At 41.0% G+C, this 20,319-nt stretch overlaps 1 protein-coding gene across 1 annotated transcript in view; it reads right to left on the bottom strand.

Annotated features, from left to right (window-relative positions):
* Positions 1-20,319, bottom strand: part of celf4 (CUGBP, Elav-like family member 4) — a 1,192,896-nt gene that overhangs the window by 51,071 nt on the left and 1,121,506 nt on the right. Inside the window, exon 9 of the mRNA XM_070862469.1 lies at positions 7,207-7,269. Coding sequence (XP_070718570.1) covers positions 7,207-7,269 — 63 coding nt within the window. The remainder of the gene's footprint in view (positions 1-7,206; positions 7,270-20,319) is intronic.

Here is a 20,319-nt window from a genome sequence, read left to right as displayed (position 1 = left end):
AGGGATGGGCAATAAATGCTGGCCTTGCCAGCGACACCACATCTTGTGAATGAATCAAAAAATGTATATGGAACAGATTACCTGGGTGGTGGAAGAAGAAACCTCAATTTGATTTTGAGAAGGAAATAGATGGATTCTTGTCAACAAATGAGATTTAAGGTTATTATAAATGCACCAAGAAAATACTGTGGATAGGTGGGCTCAATGCACCAAAGGTATTTTCCTGCCTGGAGATTATTTTACAGATTGAGGAATATTCTTAACATCTGAATCCACTTTAAATTCCCTCCAATCTGATAATGCTTTTGTTCTGTTACCGTCTAAACATTTAACACACCACATTTTTTATTAACACGTAAGTTATTGGCATTTAATTGTGCATTTAACTGTTTTTTATATATATATATGTTTAGTTCAGGTAATTTATGCTATTTATTACTGCCCACTGTATTGTAATTATTGTTATAAGCATTCCTAAGCAACCATCACATAATTTTTCTGAAATGTGCCCTTTAATCTAGTGCTTGTTCAACACTCAGTTTATCCTGAATAAGCTTTTATTTCCCCCAGTTGATTTGTACGTATTGAAACTGTATAAATAATATTTAGTCATTCCTAGATTAACTTCAATATTAACCTTTTCACCATATTTAAGTTTGAATAAAGATGCCTCCAGGGCAGTAATAAGTTGGCACTGATGTTTCCCTTTACTCTTATGCTATCAAAAATAAATCAAAGCAATAACTTGTAGCAGAACCAGACAAACAAAATGTTAGTTCTTCAAAGAATCTGTTTGATGCCTGTCCTTGACATAATAGAGTGGTGGGATCTTGGCTTACAACATGATTCCCCACATGGAACATGACTGATTCTGAACTATTGCAGGAGGTACAGTTTTAGTTTATTCCTTGTGGGATAAAATGGAAGGTGGCTCACCGCAGGCTACTTTGCAGCATCCAATTGCTTAGCTGTCTGAGCGGCATGGCGAGAACTGGGCCAAAGTTTCTGCTTGGCCGTCATGCTGGTTGCAGTGCAGCAGAGTGGGGGTTCTGCCCGCTGCGGGGATGCATCACCGACTCCATGCCATTTTATGGCTTCAGACTCATCTGCATTTGTTTTGTTGTTGGCAGGCTCCCCAGCCTCTGCCAATGAATCTGCCTCAGAGGCCAGCTACCTGCAGCCTCACTCCCCTCCTCCGCTTCCCTTCACTCCCCTACAATCATTGCACCACACTTTATTTCACTTGCTTCTCCTCCTACTCACACACTCTGCACCAGCTACTCTCACCACCATTGCAACCCTCAATTCACCGCAACTCAAATCCTGCACACAAGTCTGCCACTGACATACTCCCTTCTTTCTTGCAGGTGAAGGTTGTGCACAACATAAGGCAAGAGGCAGTGACTGGAGCAGGCCTAGCCTCCCTGCATATTCTTTCCCTAATAGAGAAAAAAGCGCTGGCCAATACTGGAAGCGGGAAAGACATGGCCATGGTGAGTTGGCAATGCTGGAGGAGATGCAATGCAGGGTTCCTTCTTACCTTACTCTCTTTTTCCCTTCTATCTCATTCTGCATGACAAACTACAGCTGCTTTCCACAGCCACTCATCTCTTTCTGCTCTCCCCTCACACTAGAAGCTAACCCTTGTCCCTCTCTTTCATTTCAGGAGCTGAAAATGCCAACATGGTGGAGCCCCTGCTAATATCTGGAAGCTTCCATGGTAGCTCACACTGCTGCCGTGGAAGCTCAACCGGCTGCCAGCTTGACTTTGGGGACCTTCTCAGTGCCAGACAAGCAGAAGGATGCTATTTGCTCCATCATGTCTGTACTGGCTCTTTACTAGAGCAATCCAAAACTAATTTCACTGCCTCATCCTTTTCTCATAGCCTCTGCTTCAAATATTTATCCAAATTTCCCTTAAAAGATGTAATGGTTTCTGACTCAACCACAGCCTGTGGCAAAGTATTCCATGGTTCAACAATCTCTGTGTAAGGAAGTTTTTCTTAACTTTGTTCCTCACTCTCTTAGTGATAGTTTTACATTGATGCCACCTTCGGGGGAATTTTAACTCCTGGACAAAAACCCAGTCGAACGCACAGGCCGACTACGTGGGAGGTCCAGTGGGAGGCCAGGTCCATTTTAAGAACTGGGTCTGGGCCTCATCATAATTCCGGCAGCCAGTTGCCTGCTTGAAATGGTTGTTCAGAGGCTGTTCATCAATGTTGGGCGGCCCAGAAGCTGCCTAGTCGGCACTCAGGTAAGCCATCCAGGGGGAAGAGTTTTCACAAACATAGAAGGGGGCAGTAAGCTTATAGTTTCTCAATGGGTGTTCCCGATCTACTGCCACAACTTCAGCAGAAGATCGGCAGAACCCGTGGAAAAAATGGCATAAACTTTTAAAAACAGCAGTAGAAAGGAGAATGCTGTAGAATTTCAGAGCCCAAATGTTTTGTGACTGGAAGACTGTTTCTAGTGGGGTTCCGCAGGGCTCAGTACTAGGTCCCTTGGGGGCTGGATTTTCGGGACCTTTGTGTTTCGGGTTTCGCCCCGGAGCAGCGTGAAATAGGGTGTTGAGGTCTCCTGCGACCCATCGGGAGCTTCGTGTCGGGTTTTGCGGCGACGTTGAGCTGCACCACTGGGGAGAGCCGCACCGTGTGTGCAAAGCTTCCCGTTGCGACATCAGCGTGAGTTCTCGCACCCGACCCGTACATCCCGAAGCGCACCTCACAATGACCGCCAGGTAAACCAGAGTGGTGCAGCCATGCTGCCGGCGGTGAGGTAGGTAAAGTGCAGAAAAGGTAAGTGTGAGTGTTTATTCTTTTTTAGCAATTTGTGTTGTGGTGGCATGGGTAATGTTTTTGGAATGCTTTTGTGATTTTTTTTGGTGGGGAGGTTTTTTGCCCCAGACCTCTTTCGGAGTGCTCCCGGCCCCGCACTTTGGTCGGCGAGGTTCCCATTTTTGTATCGCAAAGGTAGTACAACACCTCCCTTCGCGCTGTGCCCCGGCACAGAGTCCAGGCAAAAATTTTTCCCCAGAGAGCAGACTTTCCCCGGCAGTAACTTTCCTGCCCTGCCTCTGTTTTCCCCCCGAAAATGTCAAAACTGAAAATCCAGCCCTTGCTTTTTGTGGTATACATCAATAATTTACACTTCAATGTAGGGGGCATGATTAAGAAGGTTGCAGATGAAACAAAAAGTGGTTGTATGGTTGATAGTGAGGAAGAAAGCTGTAGACTGCAGGAGGATATCAATGTGGGCAGAAAAGTGGCAAATGGAATTCAATCCAGAGAAGTAAGAGGACTAACAAGGCAAGGGAATACACAATAAATGGTGGGATACTGAGAAGTGTAGTGGAACAGAGGGACCTTTCAGTGCATGTCCACTGAACCCTGAAGGTAACAGGAGAGGTAGATCAGGTGGTTAAGACATAGAAACATAGAAAATAGGTGCAGGAGTAGGCCATTCGGCCCTTCGAGCCTGCACCACCATTCAATAAGATCATGGCTGATCATTCACCTCAGTACCCCTTTCCTGCTTTCTCTCCATACCCCTTGATCCCTTTAGCCGTAAGGGCCACATCTAACTCCCTCTTAAATATATCTAACAAACTGGCATCAACAACTCTCTGCAGTAGGGAATTCCACAGGTTAACTACTCTCTGAGTGAAGAAGTTTCTCCTCATCTCAGTCCTAAATGGCTTACCCCTTATCCTTAGACTGGGTCCCCTGGTTCTGGCCTTCCCCAACATCGGGAACATTCTTCCTGAATCTAACCTGTCCAGTCCCGTCAGAATTTTATATGTTTTTATGAGATCCCCTCTCATCCTTCTAAACTACAGCGAATACAGGCCCAGTCAATCCAGTCTCTCCTCATATGTCAGTCCTGCCATCCCGGGAATCAGTCTGGTGAACCTTCGCTGCACTCCTTCAATAGCAAGAACCTTCTTTCTCAGATTAGGAGACCAAAACTGAACACAATATTCCAGGTGAGGCCTCACTAAGGGATACTTTCCTTTATTAGCCGAGGCATAGACTATAAGAGCAGGGAGGTTATGCTTGAACCGTATAAAACACTAGTTAGGCCACAGCTAGAGTACTGAGTGCAGTTCTGGTCACTACATTATAGGAAAGATGTGATTGCACAAGAGGAGATTTACGAGGATGTTGCCAGGACTGGAGAATTTTAGCTGTAAAGGAAAGATTGGATAGGCTGGGGTTGTTTTCTTTGGAACCGAGGTGGCTGAGGGGAGACTTGATTAAGGTGTATAAAATTATGAGGGGCCTAGATAGAATGGATAGGAAGGACCTATTTCCCCTAGCAGAGAGGTCAACAACCACAGATTTAAAGTAATTGGTAGAAGAATTGGAGATTGAGTTGAGAACTCTTTTATTCCAGAGGGTGGTGGGGGTCTAAAATTCACTACCCGAAAGGGTGGTTGAAGCAGAAACGCTCATCATATGCACTTGAAGTACTGTAAACTACAAGGCTACGGACCAAGAGCTGGAAAGTGGGATTAGGCTGGATAGCTCTTTTTCGGCCAGCACAGATACATTGGGTTGAATGGCCTCCTTCTGTGCCGTAAATTTTTATGATTCTATGCAATCTTTCCCTCTTGGAGTTCTTAACAATAATGTGTGATGTTGCTAGAGTACAAATGAGAGAAATATGCTGCATCATATATTTCCCTCATTTGAATTGTGTCATAGCACACCTGCACATCTCTGTCTCTCCCAACCATTGACTACTGGTCTGAATTGATGACCCTTTATCACCATCTCCCCAACCCTCCATTCTCTGTGCTGTTCCAATTCCAGCCTCTTGCACATCCTCAATTTCAATCACTCCACCGTTGGCTGCCATGCCTTCAGCTGCCTGGGCTCTAAGCTTTGGAATTCCCTCTGTAAATCTCTCTATCTCTCTCTCTCCTTCTTTAAGACACTGCTTTAAAGCTATCTCTTTGACCAAGCTTTTGGGTCACCTGTCGTAATATCTTCTTATGTGGCTCGGTGTTAAATTATGTTTGATAATGCTCCTGTGAAATGCCTCGGGACATTTTACTATGTTAAAGCTACAATATAAATGCAAGTTGTTGTTGATTTATTGAATTCAATTTGATAACTTGCCATGGTGGGATTTAAACTCACAACCCATGTGTTTTCCCAAGAAAATTCCACGTAAATATTTGCTGATTTCAAAAGATAAACAAATTAAACTCCAAAATATATATCTATCCATCACTACTGTTCAACCCTCCCAAACTGTCCTCCAGAAACAGCACCCATTTCTCTCCCAACCACTGACCCTTGCAGCACAGAAACCATTTTGTCCAGTGGAATATAATGCTGAATTTCAAAGGAATCTATTTCACAGACACCAGTCATTCACTACACTATTGTTTGGAATATAATTGCTTCCGATATAATGTATTGCTTATCATTCCCTTTTGGAACAGAAAAAAATTAAAACAAAATATATGATATGCCGGTCATTGGAACATGTTTGCTGTACAGATCCCAAAGATAATGTAACAGAGGGTGTTAAGCATACTATGAGGTGCTTCTGAAGTGCACCTAATGTCTGGTGTAAATCTTGCACTGCAATGAAAAATGACTGCGGTATAACTTCACTAGTGTAATCACTCTTTGGACAGACAACTAAGAACATTTTTACACTGATCTGGAAAGCAATTAAAATTAAATCAATTCAGAAGGCATGCAATGATTAAATTATTGCCAAAGTGAATTTGTGAAACATTTTCCTCATTTGGCAAGATATTGCAATAAACATAGAACAATAACAATTTGATATCCTAAAGGTCAGATGACAAGATAATATTTGCACAATAATAAAAGTTACATCAAAGACACCGAGCAAGAAATAACTTATTGTTTGAATTCTTTGGAACTCTATTTTATGACCAAAAACCGATTGCGCCAACTAACTAATGCCCAGTGGACAGTTCAGCTTTCAAACAAATAACAATGAAAGAACAGTATGTTTTATTTTGGCCCATTAAAACTATTTACTTACCCATAGTATTTTCAGGCACCATAACTCATTTTAAGCCACTTTATAATTCTGATTGGTACAAATAAAGGTTATGTTGGTGTTGCACCAATTGCACGTGGGATAGCACAATTATTTTGAGATCTGGGTTCTGCCCCTTCAGTCAATGGGTGGAAAATCTAGCCTGTGATAAATAGTCTCAAAACGATGGTCTTGGTAATATTAGGGACACTGAAATCAAGTTATCTGATCCACCTGTGACAGGGACTGTAATTCCCATATTGGACTGTACAGTCACCTGAAAATTCACTTTTAGAGTGGAAGCAAATCTTCCTCGATTTCGAGGGACTGCCTATATGATAGGGATGAGAATAAACACAGAGGCCCTGGGATTCTGTGGGGCTTCTTTTTCTGTAATTCTGGCAGGAGACCAGTGGGTCCTCAGGGATATGGTGTAAATGGTCATAGAATGCAGACATAGAATAACAACATTTTAGTCATTTTAATTCTGCCATATATCTCAGTTAGGAGAAGAAATAGTGACATGTTTACAGCATTATTTTTAAATTCCTGTTTACCCTTCACCCTCTGTTGGACCTCCACTACTAAACCCCACTGCCACAATTATTTCAGTCAGTCAGGAAGATGGGATGGTAGGATTATACTTATCTCCACAGTCACTATCCCTTCATGAATTTTCATCGGAGAAATGGCATTCTATGGGAGCCTGTCATTGCCTTGCAATAGTGCTAAGCTGTAGGAAATCCCACAAATCACTCACTAGATCAAGCCTTGGACTGGTGTGAATAATATTTTGCTGGATAACAATGGCTACTCGGATTCACCATTCACAGTGACCTGATTGTAAAACTGAACTGGGCATTAAAAGTTACCGCTGTGCAGAATCCTCTTCTATAGCAAGATTTTATTTTAAATTAACACTGCAGAGTTAATCAAGTTGAAATGGTTTTCACTTCAGTTTCACAAACCCCATGCAGAAACAGACCGCCCTTCCTGAGAAGACAGACAAATACAATCGGTGCAATACGTCATTTAGAAAGGTGAATAACATGTAGTTAAATAAACTGACAAAGAAAGAAAATACTTTAATTAAAGTGGTCATTTTTGCAAGCTTTTGAAAAGATTGAAGGATTTAAAATGACTGAAAGTAGAGCTAGACAAAGTGTTAATACTAACGACCTGCGTATTGCTGCACTCCAGCGTACGCCTGCTGCAAGGGATCAGCTGCAGTTGGGCTTTGTGCTGCCAAAACACAAACAGGAAAAACATTAATAATCCTATAGCTTTGTTACATAATTGACGATTGCAGCACAGTATAGTTATCAACACAGAATCTAAAAGATTATTGAATACTACATCTAAGCTGTCTGCACTTAGGTAAGTGGGTTGCGTCCCAATAGGGTGAGCGTGGAGCTCATATCGGACAAACAAAACCTCTGTCTGTGTGGCTTTCTCGTTAACTTGGTTTGGAGACTCTTCAGACGGAAGGAGAGAATGTCTGCTCTCTAAACATTTAAAGTAAGGTCGGTTAGATTTATAGAATGCATCGGACAATCTGGGCACTTTGCAAATCAGGTTTACATTTAATTTAATGTAAAACTGAAGAGGTGTGAGGCTTCTGTCTCGAAGCATTTCACTCTGTTTCACACCAGAGTCAGGTCAGACTCAAACTCCAGATTTACACTGAAATCGTTTTCCGCTGATGTGCAATTTACAGTGTAACTGCACTCTGAAATGATGACGGCCTGAATGCCTAGCTGACCAAAATAAATAAGCAAATAAATAAGTGACCCTGAAAACATGTGGGCCAGTGATCCCAACACATATGCTGGAATTGCGGCCACTGCAACTGACCTTGCTAAAGCATGCATACTCAGAGACAGGCCCTAATTTGCAGGGGCCAAGTGGGCGCAGAGCATCTTGGATGCCCAGCTGCCCCAAGCTGCTGGGAAATTTAGCTTAAGGAAGGAGAGTGCCCGATCCCTCCTCCAGAAACCTTCCAGTTCACCCTCAAGTGGCCCCATTCATTGGAGGGCTATATTAAAATAAAAAACAAAATGTATCTTTTTTTATATCTTCAAGAATACAGACCAATTCCCTGTCCCGGACCCTCAAGATGGGTCCCACTTGTGCTGGGGTAGCAGCTGACATGCATCATCTTGTTGGAATTACTGGCCACCTCTTGAACAATGGGCCTCTGACAGGTAAATACTGAGGAACCACCCGGCCTGGAGTTCCTGCTCCCTCTGACACCAGGGTCAGGATTTGGGTATATGTGGGTCCTGGCCAATGTGTATGCACCTGAAGACCCATGCATTTTTTGGCCTTAGAATTGATTAGTCTGCACTCCAAAACCATATTCAAGCCATATCGTGGGATTAGTAAAACACTAATTCTGATACATATATGAAACAAAACTCCAGCCACATCTTTCTGGCTGTTTCGCACATCTTCCATCTCCTTGGTTTTCAAACACAGTTTGCCACCATTACCTTGTAGGTAGCAGGTGGTAGACAGCAGACATTATAGAGGTGGTTATGGTAAAAGATCTATTACCTATCACTAATCAACATTTTGCCTTTATATAGCGCCTTTAACATAGTTAAATGTCCCAAGGCACTTCACAGGAACACTACCAAACAAAATTTGACATATAAGGAGATATTAGGACAGATTGGTCAAAGAGGTAGGTTTTAAGGAGCATCTTAAAGGAGAAAGAGAGGTGGAGAGGTTTAGGGAGGGAATTTGTGAGCTTTGGGCCCAGGCAACAAAAACACGGCTGCCAATGGTGGAATGATGAAAACTGGGGAGGTGCAAGTGGCCATAATTGGAGGAGTGCAGAGATCTCAAAGAGTTGTAGGGCTGAAGGAGGTTACAGAGATAGGGAGGAGGGAGGGATTTGAAGACAAGGATGGGAATTTTAATATTGAGGTTTTGCCAGACCGGGAGCCAATGTAGGTCAGTGAACACAGGGGTGATGGGTGAAGGGGACGGTACGAGTTAGGACACGGGCAGCAGAGTTTTCAATCAGCTCAAGTTTATGTAGAATGGAAGATGGGAGGCTCCTATCTGTTTCTGGCAGGAATGCTGATTATTTAAATCAAGGCTTGTTTGAAAAGCACATTGGTCAGGCCTTGGGTTTGATGTTTTTGTTACTATATTTGTCTCATAGGAACAGGAGTAGGCCATTCAGTCCCTCGATTAGATCATGGCTGATCTGTATCTCAGCTCCATTTACCTGCCTTGGTTCCATATCACTTGATACCAAACAAAAATCTCCGTTTTGAAATTTTGAATTGGCCTAACCTCAACAGCTTTTTGGGGATGAGTTTTCCAGGTTCCCATTGCCACCTATTCATATATACACATACATACCAGTTCGTGCTGAAAAGCCGGGTGGTAGAGAAACAAATAGTCTCCCCTATCTTTTGAATCTATCCTCAATTTATTCTAAAATGATAGCACTTCCCCAAACATATTTTACCTGCTGACAGTTGCATTGCCTGCATCAGGAACACATTGCTAATCTGCTAATTTATGAAAGTAATAGCAAATTAAAGTAATTAATGAGAAAGGAGAGAAAAAAATACACAGAAGAAAACATTCTTCTCACTAATATCACTCTTGCATATGAAGATGGATTAGTCGAGAACCACATCTATAATTAAAGACAATGCAGTTCGATGTGTTAATTAAACAGCATGAATCCAGTTTGAGCAAAACTACTGAAGAATATAGGCAATTGCACAGAACTTCATTAACCAAGCTTACTAACTTAACCCTTTGAGTACTGCAAGCTGATCAATACATTGGTAAATGGGAACATTGTATTGATGATGTACTGCATTATTTCTTAGTTATTTCCTTCCTCTGTACCCTGTACCATAATCATTAATAATTTTTAATACATTGAATTATTTTCTTGCTGTTCCCTAATTTTTCTCTTGTCCAAGAGGGGTTGATCAGCTTCTGGTACCTCACTTAAGTGACTGTTCTTCACGAGGCTAGATAACAGCGTCATGAAACCATTCAGTATCAGTACCAAGCCTGATCACTCCTGCACCTGACATTCACATACATGCACTTTCCATCAAGAACCACCAGATGGCAACCAGGAGCAGAAACCCTATCTGTTTTTTTTCTCTCCCCATAGCCCAGAAGCACTGAAGCCAGTTATGCAGCCCCGACTACCACTTAGCTAAGACGAGCGAACTGAGCAGAGATTAACGGCTAAACCTGCAGCTTCCTGATCTGTATGGCTCAGAACCACATTTAGCAGTACACCTACCAACTGGTCTTTGAATTACTTTCAACTTCTTTGTGGGAAATAACTGCACTCTTATAAACAAATAGCTGGCCGTGTGTTACAGCCGGTTGATATACCAATATGTTGTGCCAGGAAGCAATAAATTGGGGTTTGGGGCTTGTGATTCTTCCTATGGTTATTTGTATTTTCTGCCATGCCAGGGAAGAGTCAAACACTGCACAGTTATAGACCCGGAATTCGCGGTATACTGCCTTTTAAATTGATCGCAAGTTCAGGGTGTGCATGCGCTGAATCGCTGTAACTGTTAAGTCCTCATTTGAAATGATGCACTGGCGCAGAGTTTGGCTAATTGCCCACCAACTGCACATCAATTACGCTGGACATTGGCTGGTGGAAGCAGGCACAGGAGCCTGTTTGCACTGCACAAGGGGAGGGAGGGATGAGAACATTGCAATTTCAGGGCCATAATAATTAAAAACGAGCACGTAAAAAGAACCTAACTGGCAGCTGTAAAGGCTCGGATTGAGGGATGAGATTGTTTTAATCCTTTTTTTAAATTTTGTTTCAAAATTGAATATCGACCAAAAAACTGTTGCCAGTTTTAAAAACTCGATCGATCTACTTTCATTGACAAAAGGGTTTGATTGTCACAATTCTGTGGTGACAGGGTTTTGCGTTTGTGTATTATTTATATATAAATAAAATAATGTTTTCAAGTTTATAGTGTCAAAATAGATTTCAAATTTTTTGCCAGGTCATTTACAGATCTATAGAAATGTAATAATGTAAGCTTGCAAGAAAGGCTAGATTCCAATTGACCTGTATCTTCCTTTAAAGCATATCAGTCAAACAGCGGCCTTCTATGTTTCCTGATTGGCTGGTGAAAGAAGCAACGCCCCACGTGATCCCAGGTACGCTCACACACAACGGTGCACCCCTGGGCTCCATGGGCCACTACGCTGCGTTTCAGAGCAAGTTTTCATTTGGGGCTTTGCACCAGGTAAATGCAGATTTCATTCGCAGGTTGACGGTGCTCCTCTTAGCTATGACCACAATTTCAGGGCCAATGTCTCACAGAACTAGATGGAAACTCAAGCAAATCAACCAGGGTCACTCTGAGGTACCTCCTGGTGGCCATTTTGCAGAGTTGCACTGGCAAAGGGCCGGGGGCAGGTTACCTGTGTATTCAGTTGACGGGGAAATGATGCAAAGGCAGTTAAAGGAGTGAAAGGGAAATAACTATAGTAAATGCAATTAGCGGGAAAAAAAGTAAATTACATAGGACCTTAAATTGACTTCTCCACATTAAATCGTTTTAACTTTTCAACCCACTGACATTTCATTCCAGATAGTACTGTCACCTTTCCTAATAAGGTGGCCATAATTGTGCTACACTCTCAGCATTGTTTAACTGGTATTTATGTTTTAATATTGATTTCTTTGTGTAATTCAAAATTATATGAAATGAATGGTCCAGCATGTTTATGCACTGTTCTGTCAGCCTCTGGAGCCTGGATTTGATTACAGATAGTTTGAGGGAGACAAAATCTTACTCTGTCTGATGGGAGCTAAGTGAAACTCATACAAGCCTGCAGCATAGATTTGACATCAGACTTGGCACAACAAACAAATAAATTCAAGAATATTCTATGAATATTTCAGTATTATGAGAGAATATCATGTCCTGAAAAGCCAAAGAGGAAAGGCTAAGGGCATTTTATTTTACGATTTCCACACCAATACATACAAAGTGCTCTAGTAAAGAACAGGCACCGAGTGCCCAATGACCTCCTTCGTTGCTGTAAACCTAGATGTACTTTTAAAGATTAAATAGACCTGTTTAATCATGAATGTACTGTGTAACTCACCTCTTGAAAATTTTTTTCAGGTTGAGGATTTTTCAAGGCACATGCTCCGCCCAGTTGTCTCCCAAATTTGCATATTAAAAGGGCCTAGTGCCTGAAGCAGGGGGGGGCTCTGACTGCCGAGTGAGTGGCTTCTTCGAAGATGCTGCTAGTCAGAGTGCTAGTCTAAATGGGACAGTATGCCATTTTTGGCCTGCTGCTGTCCCATTTGCGCTGGCAGTCCAAACAACAATCTACCCTGTAAACTGGACACCAAAGTAGTTTTTCCAAAACAGAAGCCCCTTTTCTCATGTTAGTTTTCTGCCTTCTGATGTGGACAAGTTATTAAGATTTGCAATGATTTTAATTAGCAATAAAGCAAAACTCAGCATTCAAGCTTTATGTCCACGCCTCTCAAATCTTGGTGACTGCCTCGTTTGGGGTTTGGAAAAAAAATGCCAATCCTATTTCCACAATTATCAGCAAATAATTTTCCCCAAGGCCTTCAGGTAGGAGCCCCAGAATCCTCTCCATATGCTCCCGTAACAGCGGTCAATCTCAGGAATATGTACTTGGTGTATTGACACTGCAACCTTTACTCTGAGTTTTGCCCTGTATCAGTGAGGAGAACAGGAGGGTAAAGCTCACCAGGGTGAATAAAAAAACAACTATCTCATTGTTGACTTCAGCTATGAAAACTTGAGTATCTTCATAACGAGGAGCTGGGAAGACAGACAATCTTGAACAGTTCAACACATTAATTTCCAATCTGTACACAATGAAAATATAGCTTTTCATGAATTAAATCTGTCATTGCAACTAGAAAAGGAGAACTTTATTCATATTCCTTTTATATGTTATGTGTACTCCAAATACGTGGAGGCTACCAATAGGTGCATAACATTTGTGGGAATACAATTATACATTCAGCGGGGTGAACTGCACTATCACCCATGAGAAAGTATGTTTAGTATATGCCAATGAATTGGGCATTCCTATTATGATGTATAGGAATGTTTTCCCATGCATCCTAATAGAAATGGTGCATGCTGATCTGGAGTTACAACATTATTGCCATTATCCTCAGCTGTGCTACAACTGACCCATGATTGGAAAAGCAGCTGGAAGTACTTTGAGCAAAAACCACAGCCTAAGTTTAATTTGCACATAAACTATTTAGCCAGTGTAATTAGGGTTCCTGTACGCATAAAGTATAGTTAATGTGGCTGTTTGAGTAGATTTTACAAACGCTCCTGGTATTGCTTGTTGATAGGTTTAATGCTAAGGAGCTCAATGGTACAATTTTACACCCTCTTCCCATCCAATGAAAATCTGCTGTTGAAGAGCGCTTCCAAATGGAGTAATAACTTCAGTTCATCAGCACTTGCAGGCTACATTACTGGCCAATCGGGATCAGTAAGCATGGAATAATAGATACCTGGGAGTGATTCCAAAGCAGTAATGTAGTATAGGAGCTCAGATGGCTCATATAGAGAAGCATGGAAACCTAGGAGATGTTACAAAATTGTAATCTAATCTGGGAGTTTAGATGACTCATAAAAGCCACTCGCAATTTGCTCTCAGAGTTCATGACATCATCTGAGTTTGCTGGTTCGATTTCAAAATAAAGCGAGATAAAAAGAAAAACTGTGAGTGTTGGAAATTTGAAATAAAGAACAGAAAATGTTGAAAATGACGGGTATCTGATGATGGCGTCTCACTCATTACATCAGCCTATCATTTGTTTGGATACTATTTTGCAAACCATTATTATCTGTGTGGCCTGATCAGTAACTTAAGTTCTGGTTAAGTCATAAATTGTGGAATCAAATTAAATGCTTAGAACTGTCATCTGAGCCTCCATATAATATTCTCTATATAAATCATCCCCAAACTCTGAGATTTGGTTACGGTATTGAAATTGTTGTCTGGTATTTATTACTGTTAACATATAAGATCTAATTTTGTGTGCGAATTTTATTCTGTTTGTCATTGGTTTTTGTCCAGCTATCCGGCAGTGTGGCCACGGACTGTCTCGACTCTCCTTGTCCTTGAAGCGTGATGACAGTCACACACCGCGAATAATGAGAGAGATGTCATTAGTGCAGGTTTATTGAGAGAAAAATTTACAATTAATTCACAGGAAATTTTATTTCAATGGTATTTGCTAAATGGGAGCAATTTGATAAATGGGGCATTATTTCAGATTTTTCTTTTGTATTGGGACATTATTTTTATTCGGTGTGTTTGTGCGTGTGCAGGATAAGAGATGGGTCCCATAAAGAGGCTTCTAATGTATTTCTTGCTTGGATTACATAACACAGAGTCTAATACAGAATCTCAGGTTAAACAAAACCTAGAGTTTTTGATGTGAATCACATGGAACGTATCTCTAAGAACAATACAAAATATCATCAGCTATACAACGGTCTGTGTGTCCATCCTTTTAAGTATATCCTTAACGTATTCTGGCATTGACTAAGAGTTTCTATTCATTTGTTGCCCCATTTATTGAATTGCTCCCATTAAGCAAATACCATTGAAATAAGTGTGTTCTAACTAAGACCTTTTTAACTGAAGCAATTACTGGAACACTGTCTCATATTTCTTGGCAGCAACTTTATAAATCATTATTTTTAAAATAAAAAAAACATAATTTACTGTAATGGTATGACAAATGCATGATGGGATTGAATAGTTGCTTGGAGTCCTGATTCCAAAATGGCTGTTCTGAGATTGTTTGGGAGGCCGCAGGTCAATAAAACTAGTATTTGCTTTTTAAAAAGAACTTGAATTTGAAACATTTTTAAAACAGATATTGTTCAGCCAAGTGCTGGGCATTGAATCACAAAAGTCTTGGTCAATTTAATTATGTAGCTCCTTTTAATTGTGTTATAGCATTACTTTGGATTAATTGTACAGACTGGGAGCCCATTTGCTTCTATACTTCGCACTATAATGGTAACTGTTAATTATTTCTCTCAGTGAGTGTAGTAGTGCCCAACTTCTGTGATCCTAGGGATTTTAAATCTATCCTTGTTCAGCCACTGAGGGCGGAACATAAGATGCGTTCAGTGGCAGTAACAGCCTAAAATGGCTCAGGACTCAACCGCACTTTGAACAGTATTCTTATAGTGGACACTCACCGTGCGTGCAGACGGAGCTTACTGTGTGCCACATCTGGTTGGAGTTTTCATCTCCCGCCTGACCGATTGGGAGGACTGGTGAGCCGGCTCTAGTGAATAACAAAAGAGCGCATCGCGGGCCGGATGAAACGTCCTGCCTGGCCTCTGGAGACCACTCATGGGCTGACCCTTCGGAATAATTAAAAAGTGCATTGAGGGCCGAATGTAATGATCCAACAGGCCATTTCCAGCCCGTGGGCTAATTTATGTTGTGCAACACTGTGCTAGATTCTAGATGGTGCAAACACATTACTCTAAGCTTTCCAAGGAGTCCATAAATTGGCCTATTATTGTAAATACACAAAATAAGTATATTTCCAACATATAGCACTACAGCATACTTTATATCAGTGCTACTCATATGATAGAGGAGCCATTTGCAGCCCATCTCCCTTGGCAGATTGCAGTTCCATGTGCCTCTGGGGCTCAATTGATGTCCTGCTCAGCTGTGAGATGTTGACGTGCCGGGAGTAAGTGCCATTCCATCTCCTTTTCTTGTTTCCCAGGAAAAGGAGGTATGGGAATGCTTTTAGGAGGCAGACCTATCCCAGCTTTCATTGAATTCTCTAAAATGGAACTATTTGGTCCTGTCATTTAATTTTGTCTTTCTCTCACTGTGGGGGAGTGCCTGGCCTACACTTGGCAGCTACCCACAGTGGCACAATTGAAATGAGGAACTCACTGTGTGGAGAAATCACAGACCCGCATCACATCAGTCTGTGTTGCAGCACTTCTGAGAATAGTCCTCAAGCACCAACAACAAAAGCAACACCAACTGGCATTTATAAACTACAGATATTGATTGGGACTGTAGTTCTTCATTAAATGTTACTGAGGTGTCACTACTCTATGCCCACTTCTCAGGAATTCTGTCCTGATACTGTATATATGCGTAAAACACTATGGAAAATCACTTCTATACTTAACAGGAGTACACTGTACTTAAGTTGGACTTTATTTACAAAAAGTCACTTTCAATTCAACAACAAAAAATACTTTCTCTGATTATTCATTCTGTTCAAGAAAGTACAAAATTTTTAAAAAAGTATTAATTTATTAACACACAACCCAATTTACATGACGGAATTAAAATAAAAATGATAAAATGTAAGTTTAGTAATTAAGCAAATTATTTAATTAACAATGTAATTAAAATAATTTAAAAACATAGTATTTGGAATGGAGGTTTTAAACCATGAACTAACACGTAATGTATTCCAACAAAGTTCATTGTATGAGCAACACTTAAAAAAAATCCTTGTGCTTAGCATTTTTCTTTTTTTTAAACTAAGTCATTATGCTAATTTGTACACAGAATAATTACCAAATTCTTTATGAGATGAAACACTTCTGTGTATACATAATAGTTCTGATTTATAGATGTGTAAGCAATATTTTGAGTCAAATCCTGCTGAGCTTACAGATGGGCATCATTTCCTTCAAATGCCTGGGACCTTGGGGAGTTACCACAATCCTTTCCCCTTTGTCCTCAAATATTTATATCTCTTTCACTTACCTTTGTTCTTAATAGAATTCTCGCACTAACACCTGTGAAGAACACCCTCTGTTACTATACAGTTCTCCATCGGTGTCCTCAGTGGCCCTGTGTTCACAATGAACCTATTATGAATGTATTCTGGGAACAAGCGGTCTTCAATGAGCAATGTTGAGTCAGAAAGTGGATCAAGTGCTCAATCACATTAATTGAGAATAGGACAATTCTTCACATCACATGGGAGGGGCTAAACAAATTGGTCTACCACAGTGCCTCATCTATGGGGAGGTAGGATTCAAGTTCAGATCTCCCCATATTCTCCTCGCAGACACTTCTTAACTTCAACTGGGCCGTAGAGGGAAGCAAGAAGCAAAATTGGAAGCAAAGTTATTTTCCACAGAGTGAAAGTTATAGAGCTGGCATCACATGCCACTCTGCAGCCGGTTAGAGAGAGGGATTGGCAGTCCCCTTTTTCAAATGGGGAATAGTGTGTGACACAACTGATCTTAGTTACCACTTAATATCACCCAATGAGACAATGCCTTTTATCTTTAAAAGCATATTGTGTGATCCCTAAACAGTGAAGCTTGGCAATCAGAACGGCAGCAGTAACATGAATGATGAAGTCAAGTAGCAAACCGTGAACAAGACAGTTCACTAATAAAAAAAAGAAAACAGAGAATGGGCATAAATGAAAAAAGTGAGCTTAGAATATGAAAGAAATGTAACACAATCTTAGCCACCTGATTATTGTATAAACCACTCAGCCTTCAAAGTCACAGTTTAAGAGTGTCATCTTAACTCCCCTCGGGTTACCTTACCGCCTATAACTCACTGCCACCATCTGCCCGCCGTTTATGCTCCATGTTAACGACGGAGCTAGTCGACCCGCATATCTTTTTTTGTTCACAGGAGGAAAATTAAACAACTGTTTTTGGATCCTGTGCACCTGGGCATTGAGTTTTAACAGTGGCTGGCACTAAGATATAATCACAGCTGACCTGTAAAATGGGCCATGCACCTGTCACTGGCACAAGCAAACTGTTTTTGACCATCAGTTGCAGCTGAGGCATGTTTTTCTACCCTTTATTAGGAAACTAGCCTCGTGGGCACGCAGATGGGCCATGCCAGGTGAAAACAGGGCATGGTTGCAACTTTTTATCCCCCTTACTCTCCGCCAAAAAGAAATGCTTCCCTCTTGCTGAAGCAATAAGTTGCAGCAGTGAAAACCATTAAAAAATTAGCTTTACCTCTGTACAAAATACAAATAAAATGCAGGAAAAGCGGGGAGAGTTTAAAAAAAACACATTTTAGGCCCACAAAATAGGGGATGGCCATCCATTTGCTTGCAGTGTTTGAGACCCATAGTAAATGGTGGGTTAAGCTGAACTGTTGCATTGCTTCTGCAATGTTACCATATTTGGGTATGAGTAAAATGGTTGTAAAATACAGGAGAGGAAAATACCAATTTGCTCTATTTCTTTCCCCTCCCTGCTAACTTCCTAAAGATGGAGCAGCTTGCCATACACTGCTCCTCAATCTAACATTCTGGTCAAGAACCAAATAACAGGATTTCAGTATTGCCAGGCAAATCTGAGTAAATGGCATCTCTGGGACTAAGACCCCAGACCATCTGGTTGTCGCCTGAAGCAGTGACATTGTGTGGAAATGTAACATTCAATGTGAAACATTTAGAACAAATTGTAAGTACATTTGTAGTACATTTGAGATGGGGGGGGGGGGGGGATTTATGTGAACCTTTAAAAAAAAATTAAGCTAAAACTGCCCCTTGCAGTCCTCAAGAGGTTAAAATCTCATGCACCTATTATGAAAATCACATTGTTTCACCAGAAAAAGCACCTGAAAAATAAATATTTTATACAGCCCCATGGGGAAGGATATCTCATTTTCGTGGTATCCCACTCTGGTGGACTAATGACTTTGTTGAGTGAACTTCATAGAGCCAGCTTAATGACCCCATTCATTATGGGCTACAAATGCGTGATCTGAGCAATATCCTTCATTACAGGCAGGTTACATTTAGCATTTAAAGAGGCTGAATTAGTTGTCCCTTAGAAGCTGAGAGAAGCTGGCTGAGGATAACAGATGAGCCAAATATGATTTCCTCAAATTTATGGCTTTTTTAAATGCAAGAACTCCGGAATCCTTCGTCAAAGTGCATTGATTATTCAGGGTATAAGTCTCCACAAATAGTGAAGAAAATACCATTACTCAAAGAGGGACTTGGTGAGTTAGATCTTTTAGGTGAAAGCTTACATGCTATTGATAGCTTGGCTCTATTGGTAGCACTCAAAGACCTACTTAGGGCACATCATCACAACATACATTTTACAAAATTGCCATCCCAGCCAGGTGCTTTGCCCAGCAGACGTAGATCTTTCAAAATCACTGATGCACTCCCATGATTTCCCAATATCTACTCCCAGCAGTTGAGGATTTCATAAAATCAGCCCTTTTGGAGTAAATATTATGAGTACCCACCAGTGCTGAGATACCTGAACCACTGCCAGAGTGCATCAGTTGCTGGCACATGCTGCCAGCCAGGGGAGAATCTTGGTCCTGGTTCATTCTCAAAAATGTGCCCTTATCTCTTTTACTGAAAAACTGAGGTGAAGTACAAGGCCCAGAAAAACAGGACACCAGGAAGGCTGAGAATAGGAGAAAAGATGGGCTTGATTAAGAAGTAGTAGTTATGGGTTTGCTGTGATGTAGAGGTGAGTTGACTGCAAAACGCCAGGATTGATGATTATTCTGTTTTTCAATTGCTAAAGGATAATTGTTTCATCTGTGTGCTATTTTCATACAGGTTTCAATAGCTTTACAAAAGATGGTAGGAATTTAAAGGGAGATTTTCTGCTTCGGTGCTCCTGGCGCACAATTAAAGACAGGCTGGGAGTGCACAATTTTCCGATATGCACATATGTTGGAAGCATTGAAGTAGAAAATCTCTCCTTTAATGAAATGTAATGACGAAAAACCCAATGGGAGAAATTGGTGTTAAATGCTCATGTTTGTCTCAGCTTTTGTTGTTAAGTGTATGGCGTTTTATTAAATATGTTTACGCAAGTGGCAGAAAACATTGGTGGGAGTTGTTTGTAGGCCCTCAAACAGTAGTTGTAATGTAGGGCAGAGTATAAATTAAGAAATTAGAGGCACATGTTACAAAGGGGACATTAATCATGGGGCACTTTAATCTACAAATAGACTGGGCAAACCAAATTTGCAGTAATAGTGTGGAGGACAAATTCATGTAATGTGTGCAAGATAGTTTTCTAGATCAGTATGTTGAGGAACCAACGAGGAACAGACTATTTTAGATCTAGTTTTGTGCAATGAGAAAGGGTTAATTAATAACCCTGTAGTAAAGGGGTCCTTAGGGAAGAGTGACCATAATATGATAGAATTTTATATTAAGTTGAAAGTGATTTAGTTAAATCCAAAATGATGGTCTTAAATCGAAACAAAGCAAACTATGTAGGT

Source organism: Pristiophorus japonicus, chromosome 2 (genome assembly GCF_044704955.1).
Source record: "Pristiophorus japonicus isolate sPriJap1 chromosome 2, sPriJap1.hap1, whole genome shotgun sequence".
Taxonomy (NCBI): Eukaryota; Metazoa; Chordata; class Chondrichthyes; family Pristiophoridae; genus Pristiophorus; species Pristiophorus japonicus.
The sequence above is the reverse complement of the archived record's forward strand: the minus strand, read 5'-3'. Positions and strand labels throughout refer to the sequence as shown.